The sequence below is a fragment of the Drosophila montana genome, unplaced genomic scaffold (genome assembly GCF_035044405.1).
Source record: "Drosophila montana isolate Dmon_TW-CO22-7 unplaced genomic scaffold, ASM3504440v1 contig_779_1, whole genome shotgun sequence".
NCBI lineage: Eukaryota > Metazoa > Arthropoda > Insecta > Diptera > Drosophilidae > Drosophila > Drosophila montana.
The window spans coordinates 468405-480943 of record NW_026999075.1 but is presented as its reverse complement, the minus strand read 5'-3'; the positions used below and the strand labels follow the sequence as shown (position 1 = coordinate 480943).

The window sequence follows — 12539 nt, the reverse complement described above, 5'->3', positions numbered from 1 at the left end:
CGTTGGTGAGGGGGGTGGGTAGTGCAAAAAAATGTGGAACGCTTCACGATTTTGCGTGTCATCCTTGCGCAGGGGCCATGCTAATCTTCTCTGTATCGTTCCAATTTTAGTATATGTTCTGCCGAAGCAAGAACGAATGTAGACCAAAAAACCAGCTATATAAATGCAGCACCGGCCCAATACGCAGTTGGGAATTATAAGCAAACAAGCAAAATGCACAAAGCGACATCTGTTGTTGGTTTCACATTGGTTTGTGTATACGCTAATCGCGGTGTCGTTGCTATGACATATTCTCAACTTGCCAAGTACGCACTTTTGATTAAACTTTAATTTTTGTGGGAAAAAAATAAGTTCCAAACTTCCATTAAGAGCATTTTGACATTTAAATCTGTTCATATATATATATAAAACTGTTCGTCTGATTGAGTGACTAAATGCATGGTGTTCAACGCAAGTTTTGTACTTTCATTCGATTTACCTAAATTTATTTTATACATCTTCATAAGCCTAAAGTCTAAAGTTGAAAGGCTGGAATTGTAAGTACATTTGTTTTTGATGAGATCATCTAAATATCTTTATATTTTGCCTACGTCCACTTTCTGCGTGGTAAAAATGAAAAATATATGTAGATAAGCAAATTTGGCGGCGTCGTTTAAAACAGTTTATAATATCTGGAAAAATCAGATTCTTACGATTATTTTTGTAAAATGAATATTTTTTTATTTGTTAAAGACACATTAATTACAGTTGTAAACACAAATTGTTCGCGTTATTTAAACTACAATAGAAAATACAGATTCAGAGGCACGACTAAGAGAGTTTTGGTTCTAGTGTTGAAAGACCAACCAGTGTTGCTTAAGAGAGTCATAAATACAATTTACTTTTATACACAAATTAAATACAAAACAATGACAAATGTTCAGTTCAGATTCAGCTGACTGTGATTCCTGATGAATAATTCAAATTTCCCCCAGCTGATTCACTCGTGCTTCAGCTCTGGCTGCAGATCAAACCAGGACTTTAGGCCAGCGGGCGCTGTAATATCGCTGTCATCCAAAGGTAATTTAAGCTGCAAAATAACAAATAATAGAAAATTTATTAAAAAAAAAAAAACACAAAGAACTATTTTTTTTTTGAGTGCCGAAGATTGCATACCCTATACACTGATTAAAAATATATACAAATATACTTTGTGTTCGGACAAAGTTGCCTTCAAGGCATTAAAAATTTAATGAGAAAAAATTATACCCTTGGCAAGTGTATAATATTTATACAAAAAAATGTGGAACGCTTCACGATTTTGCGTGTCATCCTTGCGCAGGGGCCATGCTAATCTTCTCTGTATCGTTCCAATTTTAGTATATGTTCTGCCGAAGCAAGAACGAATGTAGACCAAAAAACCAGCTATATAAATGCAGCTGAGGCCAAAGAAGCTGTTGGGAATTACAAGCGAGCGGCTGCTGGCGCGCTCAGGTAGTCAACTAGGGGTTGGTTTTTGACCTGCTCACTCACCATGCCAATGATGGGACTGCCGCTGGATAGGAAACCCTTCTGTGTGCAGACGGTAACCTCGAGTGCCGTGTGCCTCAGCTCGGCAATCGAGATGAGGTACTCGAAGGATGCGTCATAGACGGGATTGCAGTTGTCCTTGATGATGCTGGTCTTGCGCTTGGACTCCTTGGTGCGACCAGGCAGCAAATACAGCTTGACATATGGATCCGGTATGCTGCTGGGATCACGCAACGGTATATTCATTATCTTGTGTATGGTTACATCGAGCTTCTGGCGCTGTTCCGAGTACGTGATGGACAGCTGTATGCGACCAAGCCCATGCTCCCCGGCAGTTGAGGTCGTTTCGGGCATACGATGTGTCAGCATCGAGCTGACAACCTCGCTAATTGGCTTCTCCAGGGATGCGGATGCCGGAATCACTGGCGAACTCTTGACGGCCTCCTCCTCGCCAATCGGAGCCTCTGCGGAAAGGCGTTTGCTCTTCGGCTGATCGTCCTAATCAAAGGCAGAACCAATAACGAATTAAACAGGTAACAGATGGAGATGTTACGGTGAGGTAGGTGGGCAGGCAGTGTGCTTAAATCTATATATACATATTTTGCTGGACCAGCAAACATTAACAAACATTTCAACCTATTATGATTGCATATAATTATACGAAAAATCGATGTCGCAAATCCTAATTAAGACTAATTGACTGACTGATTGGCGGTCAACGGATGCGTTGAGGGAATGCGGTTATAATTCATTAATTAATTCATTATTACATGATTTTTGAAAATTCACAACAAAATTATGCCGTATGAAAATTATGATTGAAAGTCACGGCAACTATCAATTAGAAACAAGTGGAAATGCTGCACTAGAGTGTGCTTGACTACGAAAGCCCCTCTGGCCTACAGACAATATAATATTTTGATTTACATCATCACGCTTTGAATTCTTCAAATCATAAAATGTAGTCCAAAATGAATCTCAGAATGGTTATTCAGATGGACGAGACCATATATATGGTCAAGTTATAATTCACCCGTACTGACATTTCTATACAGTGGATTTTTACATTGATCCTTGTAAATGAGAAGGAACAGTTCGCTGTACATTATCTTTGCGGATGAATAAATCAGAAAGATTCTGCTTATACGCCAAATATATATCATATATTCAAGATTTGATTACCTTGGATAACTGGGAGGACAGTACTGGCACGTCGGTGGAGGTGCTGCGTTGCAGGGCTGCCACCTGCTCCGAGGATTCGGATTCCTTAACGATTTCGCCAGCCTTCAAAATGCGCAGAGATAGTGACATATATAGTTTCGATTCGGGTCCAGACTTCTGCAGTTGGAAGGGTTGCTGTATGACTTCCATGTTGAACTGTTTCAGCAGAGTGCTCAGTGTGTAGGTATATTGGCCGATATCGTTGCCTGTCTTCTGATCATAGATCTTAATGTTCAGGCACTCGTTGTCCGGATTGTTCACCAGGAAGGTGAAACCCTGCTCCCACACGGGCGAATCATCGCGGAGGATCATTGCAGTCTGTTTCTTTTGTTTATTGACGCTGCAAACCAAATAGGGATCGGGCTTGGAGTTGGAACGTGCTTGCTGTGTAGGATTTAAACGAAATGATTTCAAGATTCCGATTGACAGCCAACTGAGTGATATTATTTACCTTCAGATGCCTAGCCGAGTCAATGAAAACGCTTAGCACAGCCGAACTCATGGTCGTCACACGCAGCAGCTGCGTTTCCAGTAAGATTTGCTGCAGATCATTCGGGTCCGCGGTCAGTTTATACCATTGCAGACGTACATGCAGATCGCCATGCTTGGCATCTTCTAGAGTAAGCCACTGTGGAAGCATGAATAGTGTTTTTTACGAAAATCTTTATATTGCCTTAAAATTTGAATTTCACCCATCTTCCACCCAAGGTGGTGAGTGAAACAAAAACGGAAGTTGATGCAGAAAAATAAAATCTTTGCTCTGACTTTTATCCCGCCTCAATATTGATATTGCGTAATTACGCGTTTTCCACCCGTTCAAGTGGAATTCTACAATTTCAGTTTACTATAGAAAATTCAGCATTCCTCTAAGCGCTGAGCTAAGAATTTATCACTCTGCTGTCAGCTTCTATTAAATATTACTTACAGTATCTAGAACGCCCTTCTTGATAACGCTGGATATATCGATGGAGGCTCTGCAGGCGATGGAAATAACAATTATATTAAGTATAAACTATTTTTAAAATTTGATAACTTAAAATTCTTGTTAAGTGTTAAGCGGGTCTCAGGCCAAAAAGTGGAGCTTTGGAAAAACTGTTTGCGGATTGAGTACTGTGAGAATTGTGTGGTCTGTTTGGGCTCAGTGGATAAAGAGTATTGTTTTGGATGTGTTTTTCATTTTCTGTCGGATACTCATTGATGTTGTTGAGAAAACGATTGCCTAACCTGCCGAGCGACTCGTCATCACTTGTACGATCCCAATCAAAGAGCCTAAGCACGAGTATGGCACGTTGTGAGACCTCAACCACAGCCTTATCCGTTCAGTTAAATAGATGGAAGATATTGTATTAATACTGTTAGTATTGAGCGGGTTGTTACGTATGTACAGTGGCATTAATTCAAGTCAATCAATCTACATCAATTACACTTCAGGGCATGCAGTGTTCAGTACAGGGTGCTTCAGCTGGCTGTGAGTGCGTGTTTCGGCGCATGCAGAGTTAGTATTTTTAGTATTATTTAGTATTATTTAGTAGTTAGTATGAGGTGTTTAGCAGTTGCGTTTAGCGGTCAGTTTTTGTTGAGTTTTAAGCTTATCACTAACTGTTTGACGAATGAGAAAATGCAGTCATTACTTAGATGTACGAAAGCAAATAGAAGGATATGTTTGGTGTTTCCAGAAATTCTTAGTTGGGGTAGTCACGGCATCAAACAAACATATCATTAAAAGAACTCCTTAGCACTCTATTTAACTTCTATTTAAATGTTCTTGTCAACTAATCTTATGGCTAACATTCGGCAGACAGTTACAAATTCCACAAGATGAGAGAACTGCAGTGTTGCCCACCTGAGAATGCATTTCACCTGAGTTCATTAAAAACTTGTCTGCCATGAGTCTGACTATGATTCCAAGGGACTCCTCCGACAACTTAGTTATGTGACGTTGCCACCTTTGCATAACATCTTGGCAGTACGTTGACAGGATGATGATAAACGGAATGCAAGCTGGGGGCCAGTGAATGGTTGGAAATTAGAGCTTATTATTTTTTTGTTTTTATTTTTTAAATTCGGTTTAATATACAACTTTTTAGAACGAAGCATACGAGCGACCATTGCATATTGTTACTGAACCAGTCAAAGTTTATCGTGATGGTAACGCGCGTTACAATAAACATTTGAATTTTCCGTAATTTGATTCACTTCATGTTGAATCATAGTTAAAAGGTCAAATCACAGTCATTTGTCTGATTAGTTAGTAAATGCTATTTAGTACTTAGTTTATTGGGAGGTATAACTTGCAAACAAGATGGAACATAACTGAAACTAAAAACGGCAATAAAAGTAATTTAATAACAATGCAGCCTCCTGCCGCAATACAACCTGCCCAATACATCATCGGCCTGTACGCCTGGCATACTTTGATCATAGTCCCACAAAGAAAAACCAACCAAGTGGTTAATGGTGGTAAAAATAGACGCCTAGAAAAACAAGTGTGTTGAAGATCAAATAGAAAGACAGAGAAAGACAGAGATAGAGAGAGATAGAGAGAAAGAGAGAGAGGGAGCATTGGCTAAACTTGACAGCAAGAGCAAAACGTATAATCCTATTCAGAGTTAGAACAAAGCATGCACTAATACAACACGGTAGCCAACATATATATTACTGATATTACTCACATATGATGTACGGTGAATTTGGGGGGATGGGAAATCGGATAGGGTATCGTAAGTTGAGTGCCAACTGAACGTTGTAAGCCGAACCCATAGAGATCTTGTTTTTGTTTTTAGTTAAATTTATAGCTTACCTGCCGAGGCTCTCGTCTTTTTTGGAATCATCCGAGTCCTTCAATAGTATGTCGACCCATTGACCCATTTCAATAAAAACTGGCGCCTAGTGGCAGGCGCGAGACGCACAAACAAAATACGAGTACATAATGTCAAGAAATATGCATGAAAATTATAAATGAAAATAGAAAAACAAAATTCTACGGCATATCAAGTTCATGGGTATTGATTGGGTGTGTGTTTATGTGCGTGTGTTTTGTAGCATGCAGCAATCGATGGGCAACGGCAACAACAAACTACAAAAAGCAACGCTGTCTCATGGCAGTTTCATAGCAGCCAGCCTACGTACCTCACACCAATAATCCCACTTGGGATTCACATTATTATCAATGATCTGCGTCCTGAACTCCTGTGCGCCCACATTGATAATGGCGTACGGATCCGATTTGCCCTTGCCGAGCATACTGATGTCCTTCTTCATCAGATTCTTTGCCTCCACGACGTGTATACGCAACAGACCCTGTAATAAAAATATCTATAATATTATAAATGACTAAAATATTGGCCGGCTTTGCTCGGGTTTACATGGAAGCCAATCGAGTTCAGCTTAGGACCTGTGTTTTTTTCACAAGGATTGTTGAAAATTAGTTTGAGGCCGATCGAATAAAAAAGTTTCTGGTATTAAATGGAGTTTTGCAAAAAATCCGTAATATTCAAATATCTAGTATTTACGGCTTTAAAAATCGGTTAGTCTTCTATATATATTTATATCTGTATGTGTATGCAGATAATAATTTTTGCGACCCACCTCAGGCTCGGGCATTTTGAGCGCCACAGCGGAGACCTCCTCGCTGAGGGATATGGGCAGCTTGTTGGGTAGCACCATCACATTGCCAATCTGCTCCACAATGATGCGACGCAACAGATCCGACAGTCCGGGCATGTCCATAAAGTCAATCACACCCACCAGATTGAAGTCAATATTGGGATTGTTTAGGAAAAATATCTGGAGTCCGCCCACCAGCGGCATGGAGCGTATCAGTGGCTTCATCACAACGCGCACCCAGCCGTGTATCTGGAAATCCTTAATGCCGCCCTTCATGCCACCCAAGTAGAAGTTGATATCGCAATCGCTGGCATAAAATAGGTCCAGGTCCATTATAATCTCATTTCGGTCCACGTTCTTATCGTAGATCTTCACGCCGCCAATGCGCGGCGGTATTGTGCCCAATATGATCCGATCGAAGCGGAAGCCGTGCATCTTGTACTGCGACAGGGCCAAAGCCACATTTGGCTCAATCGTCTCCTTGACCAGGGAGCGGGCGAAATGGTTGGCATTGGGCCACACTTGCTTCAGAATCTATTGGGAGGATAAAAAGTGTTTAATCTGGCGGTCTTAATGTTTTTAAAGCTAAGCGTATTCCCAAAAATATTTTCAGAAACATTTTTGAGCAAAGTTCATAAGCAAATGTGAATATAACTGGGATACAAAATAATTGCAGATAGGATGGATTTAAAACATAATTTTAAATTGAGTACACAAATCTAAAAAGGACTTCAAGTTATCTTTAAAAACATAAAAAAAGCCTGATTTTCGATATACTTAGTTGTGCGATGTTGATAAGATTTTCAACCTTAGCATAACTGAAAAAAATGCCGGGATTTGTCAAGTTGTCTTGATAAACAAAAAGGTTTTTAATAAAATAACTTCATGTTTAACTGATAGTTCTTATGGCAACTTCATGATAGAATTGTCCGATATTAAGAAGATTTAATGGTCCGATCCGGCCGGTTCCGACATACATATATACTGCCTACAACATTAGGACGGACCTATGCAAAGATTCATGACTATAGCTTTAAAACTGAGAATCTGGTTTGCATAGTAACAGACGGACGAGCGGATTGACGGACAAGGTTAGTAGAAGTCAACTATAAATTAAATTTAGATTTATTATTAACCTTGGGATTTTCAGTGTCTGCATAGAGAAACTTAAATACTTTATCGAAACATGATTTGAATATATAGACGCGGGTTAGTCAGGCTGGAGAGCTTACCTTATTTAACCACTCGGCGCGCTCAACATCGGGAAAATATACCCAGGCGGGCAGCTCGTCGATGCGCGCCAGGATCACATCCTTCTCGGAGGCCAGCGCCGATGCCTTGGCAATGTCGCGCTTCTTCGCTGATGTCTTCGCCAGCTGATCGCGGGCCACGGACAAAATGACAGGCGCTATAAGCCAGGCCACAGACCAGCCCATATATCCGACCAGATAAATTGAGCCCACAATGGCCACCTTCTTGCCCACCGAGTAGAGCACCGAGAAGATGCCGTCCTCACCGCTGGAGCGGCTCCTGGCCACAGTTGTGTTGCCATTTGCAGTCGTTGGTGTCGCTGTGCCTGCGCCTGTGCCTGTGCTTGTTGGTGTTGCCGTGGGCGTGGCAATTGGCAATGCGGGTGTTTCGCTCATTTTGGGCAGCTGTGCCAGCGGCACGATTGGCTCCTCCACCCGCTCCGGATCCGGCGGCACAATGAAATCGGCCAGAGGCGTGCTCGACTCAGCTTCGTTCTTATCGCTGCAATAATGAGAGAAGTAAAATAATAGTTATTATTATAATCTTTAAAACTGTTGTTGTTGTTGTCAATTATATTAGCTTAAATGAAGGCAGCTGATTCATTAGCACAGCCGGCAAAGCACGGCCCCAGCCGATGATGTCATCATGAGATGCGGGTCTATAGAGAGTGCAGTAAACTTGTTGCCGGCTAAAATGTTGTGAACGTACACAATTTGTGTTTACCTGGCTGGCAATTTCTATTATATGCTCACGTATTACTCATACGTCGCGTGGGCCAAGCAAATTAACACCATTTTTGTGCCACTTTCAACTGGCAACTGTCAAGTGGCATGTGGCAAGCGGCAACTACAACAAGCACCTGTTGAGCCCACAGCAAGCTGGCCTCTACATTGAAGAGCGAGCACCTTGACTTTGCCTTGCTGTTCGTAACATAATCTGAACTGCAATACTTATTGTATTACTGATCATGCCTCGGGTTGAAAACATATGCTTAAATTCTAAAAACAAAGTCGACTTGTCTGTTATTTTTTTTTTTTAGTTTTTAGGGCTGCCACTTTACAAGATGCACTGAATAAACGGCTGCACCGAATTAATTATATAAATTATATATACATGCTATATAATTTATTGCTTTTCCACTAAGTACACGCTCGTGGGAAATTGAAATCTACCCCTACCATCTTGAGCTGCATAAGTGTTGGAATCAACGGTTTCGGCTTATGTTAGTCTTGGGGTGAGAATCTTGAAGCTGCACAATAATCTTTTGTTTATTAAACGTTTTACCCGCATTTGGGCATTTGCCACCCAAGAATGCATTCACGTATTCATTACAAAACTTAAAACTTGTCCAAAAAATCTTTAAAATGCATTTTCCATCGAGAATGCTTTGATTTTGCGAAAAGCGTGAAACACGTCTCTAATGATTTTTCGTTTAGATTTTTGGAAATGCATTTAAAGGCGAAACGTCACCCACCAAGTCTTTCCCCCCTATTTCCAACAAGGAAGAATGTATTTTTCGAAAAATGTGAAACACCTGTCAAATGTATTTAAACCAAGATCTTTGAGAATGATTTTGAGGCCGATCGGATGCTAAATAATAATGTTTCATTTCAAAAGACTTTTTCATCCATGCGGGTGGAAAATCCCGAAACACCGTCTTAACGTGCACCTTCATCCCATAAGGTAACTACAGTTTAAATTTCAGCTTCCTAGCTCTTACGGCTTTGGGCTGTGCGTTAATCACCAATCAGTCAGTCAGTCAGTCAGTCAGTCAGGACAAACAGTTTTATATATGGAGATGATTTATATTAATATTAATATTAATTATTTTAAAATATGTTGGCCAGCTTTCAATAAACATTTATTTCATAGCTTTACAATCGATCGATAACTTTTGCCAACTAGTTAACGGACTGCGGCCAACATAACATTGCGGCGTTGCCACATTTGCATAAAATCCTGGCAGACGTTTACAAAATTGACGCTTTATTAAATTTAGCTAAGATTTTGACAGTAAAGGATAAGTCTGAATAAAAAGAAACTGAAAATAATGGTTTTAAATACCATGAGTGAGTGGGGAGAAGCCTCAGACTCTTCGACTTTGTATGTGCTTCAATGTGCGAATATTATGAATTTCTATGCACCCAAGGGTGCATCAGGAATTAAACCAGGAATCGAACACTCGTAACATCAGGAATTAAACCACCTGTATTTTAAAGCCTTTGGGATCTCAAATTTACAAACTTCTTAACGTTGCCGGCGCCTTGTTGACTTTTTGTTCTCGTTTTGTTGTTTTGTTTGTGTTATTCATTTGAGTTTTACCGCTGCCACGCCCATAGGCGTCGCCTTAAGTTTGGCCCATTTGAAAAAGTTGAATGATGTACATTGTCTAAAATATTTAAAGAATCAACTTTTGCCATTGTCTCTACTTTTGAAATAGGATTTTTATCAAAATAAAGAGCTTTTGTCGTAACGATTTAACATTGAGTTCAGTTTTTGTGTGGGTGGTTCCTAACCCCCCGTTAAATATTTTATGCGGTAGCTAGGCGTCGTCAAAGCTCCGATTTCCAAGCTCGCTTCATTCCGCCTTGTTTCACTTCTCATTCAAGTGGCTCGCGTGGTGCGACAATTGTCATGGGGCCTGCGGTAATTTGTTTGGGTCTCTGGGCACCTGTTGATTGCCATCAAAGTCTGGCAAACAAAAACAAACAACAAATAGAGAGAGAGAGAGAGAGAGAGAGAGAGAGAGAGAGGGGAGAGAGAGAGAGAGAGAGAGAGTCAAGTCTGACATAACTTTAACGCGGTCTACCTCCAAAAGCTGTTCAATTGGCATCCCATGGTCAAGAACTTGAACCAGCCTAACGACTATTCTCATATTTGTTGCTTCTTCACGTTCTCTCTCTCTCTCGGTCTGCCTCTCTCTCTCTCTCCCTGTAAGTTGGTCTGCGTTTTTATAGAATGACGTCGTCTTCTGATTGCTGTTGTTGTAGTTTTAATATACTATTTTGATTTCCTTTATTTTTTTTATATTATATAGGCGTGACCCGCTCGCTGTGTTTTTGTGGTGAATAATAGATGATTGTGAATAATATAAAAAAGTAAATAATTCCCTCTGTAGGGGTATAAAAAATAAATCACCTCAGCATGTTTTGTTGTTATAGTGCGTTCTTCTTCTTAGTGTTGCAGTTGTGTATGTGCAATTTGCGTGTGCTGTAAAATGAAAGATTAGAAAATAAACATAAATACAAATTTATAAAGTTAATAATAATAATGTTGTATATCAATTGTATAAATTAATAAAATATTATTCAGCATAACCAAGTAAAAATTATAACTTTGATTGTAAAAATAAAAATTTAAGTTATAATTTAAAATTAATTTAAATAAGAATGTATGAGCCGAAAATAAATATTATTTTATTTAGAAAAATTAGAAACATTTAAAATATATATAAAATTAAAATGACTTTTAAATATGACAACAATTTTTTTAAAAATATTTTCTAGCTGAGTAACAAAAATCTAGGCACAAACCAACAAGATAAGGAAGGCTCAAAAATATAGTAAAACATTAAATGAATAAGATTTAGGTATGTATAGCCTATAAATCCAGTATATATTATAATCAAGAATTATAGCTTAAATAGGGGTTCGGTTATGAGTTTATAAGAAATCGCTTGAATCATGTTTAAAATTCTTGTCACATGAATTGTGCCCTCTTATAAAAATTAGTATGAAAACGAGCTATTTTTAATCCAGAAATATTTCAAAGTTGTCAGATTTTATTTTGGGTCTTATAATTTTTCTTTTGAATTAGAAATATTTTTTTACAATTGGAATTTCATATTGCAATTGGTAATCAATTACATATTTTAACAATCTGTATGCATATCTAAGTCTTTATAAATGAGCACGTATGAAAACGACTTTCATTTCGAATACACACTCGCACACACTTATAAATACACACATATAGATACATGTATGCGAGTATCTGAAATTCTTATGTGGCATAGAGTATATACAAACTTGCCAATATGGAATACAATTTGTATATTTTTATCAAGTTCTAATTTTCATTTGTGCAACAACAAATAAACACAACACATTTGTTGAGTATGTTTTTGAAACCGGATTCTGATAACGCATTGAGAAACAACATGGCAAATTACAAAATTATATACGCACCCAAACAAAACTTTATAAACTGTATACGAATTTTAATGTTCTTTTATATTTACTTGTTTTTTTTTTTTTGTAAAACTGCGCTCTTTGCAATTTTTCTTTTTTTGTAGATTGCGCGACGCGTTTGACGACTTTGCGTCGACGGCGACGTTTTGAAAACTGAACTGAAATTTTGAGCGGCAGCCACTAGAAGTTTTTGGGCTTTGAGTGAAAGCTTTTGGTGTTGAGCAAAAGCTTCGCACAGCAGCCGGGCGATGCGCGTCTCAGCTGTGTAGTTTCTTTGCCGCCATGGGGTAGACCCAGCCTAGGTAGACTGGGCTACACTGGTTAACACATCAAAAATTTTATCTCATTTTTCCGTTTATAAAAGCTGCCTTTTGTGTGACAACAGTTAATGAAATGCTCAAAAACTTGCTTAAAAAATAAAAACCATTTCAAATTTGAATTTACCGAATTGAAATAAAATATTTTAAATTTATACTTTAAATTATTTTTGTTATTATTTTTGAAAAGAATGTGCTTATAAGTTATTTTTATAAAATCGATTAACAAAATATTTTGCTTCCAAGTGTAAATAGTTTACATATGTAACTCTATTTAATTGCTATACACAGCTATTACAAGCATAGCTTATTTGTTGGACAGTGTAATCATTAGGTAACTATGCAGACAGCAGCCGGGTCGAATGTTAATTGTTAATTGTTACTATTTGTGGTGGGCATAGGTGCGGATCCTGTGCTCTGATGGCATCCCTTAGCTAATTTCGAC

At 38.7% G+C, this 12539-nt stretch overlaps 1 protein-coding gene and 2 non-coding genes across 6 annotated transcripts; all 3 read right to left on the bottom strand.

The window, feature by feature from the left end:
- Positions 1-27: 27 nt before the first annotated feature.
- LOC135439930 (U6 spliceosomal RNA) lies at positions 28-134 on the bottom strand. Its single transcript, XR_010438213.1, has one exon. It is a non-coding gene; the product is annotated as a U6 spliceosomal RNA (small nuclear RNA).
- A 560-nt stretch (positions 135-694) lies between these two features.
- Positions 695-11911, bottom strand: Esyt2 (extended synaptotagmin-like protein 2). Of its 4 annotated transcripts, none has more exons than XM_064698577.1 (11): positions 11775-11859; positions 10726-10797; positions 7569-8088; positions 6319-6870; positions 5860-6030; positions 5107-5204; positions 3656-3704; positions 3182-3358; positions 2692-3114; positions 1513-2007; positions 695-1069 (listed from the first exon to the last, which is right to left on the bottom strand). In XM_064698577.1, the coding sequence occupies exons 2-11, from the start codon at positions 10731-10733 to the stop codon at positions 980-982; spliced, it is 2583 nt and encodes an 860-aa protein (XP_064554647.1). In that variant the 5' UTR covers positions 10734-10797; positions 11775-11859; the 3' UTR covers positions 695-979. The 4 variants fall into 4 exon arrangements, with proteins under 4 accessions (XP_064554647.1, XP_064554648.1, XP_064554649.1 ...); XM_064698578.1 differs by lacking the exon at positions 5107-5204 and adding an exon at positions 5531-5616 and having other exon boundaries at positions 11775-11857; XM_064698579.1 differs by lacking the exons at positions 695-1069; positions 1513-2007; positions 2692-3114 and adding an exon at positions 3955-4040 and having other exon boundaries at positions 3216-3358; positions 11775-11911.
- LOC135439929 (U6 spliceosomal RNA) lies at positions 1277-1383 on the bottom strand. Its single transcript, XR_010438212.1, has one exon. It is a non-coding gene; the product is annotated as a U6 spliceosomal RNA (small nuclear RNA).
- Positions 11912-12539: the final 628 nt, after the last annotated feature.

Coding starts and splice junctions, on each gene's coding strand:
- Esyt2 (XM_064698577.1), bottom strand. Junction 5,205..5,859: donor AGTGGGATTATTGGTGTGAG/GTACGTAGGCTG, acceptor TTGTTTTTCTAG/GCGTCTATTTTTACCACCAT. Junction 2,008..2,691: donor TGTCCTCCCAGTTATCCAAG/GTAATCAAATCT, acceptor GCCTTTGATTAG/GACGATCAGCCGAAGAGCAA.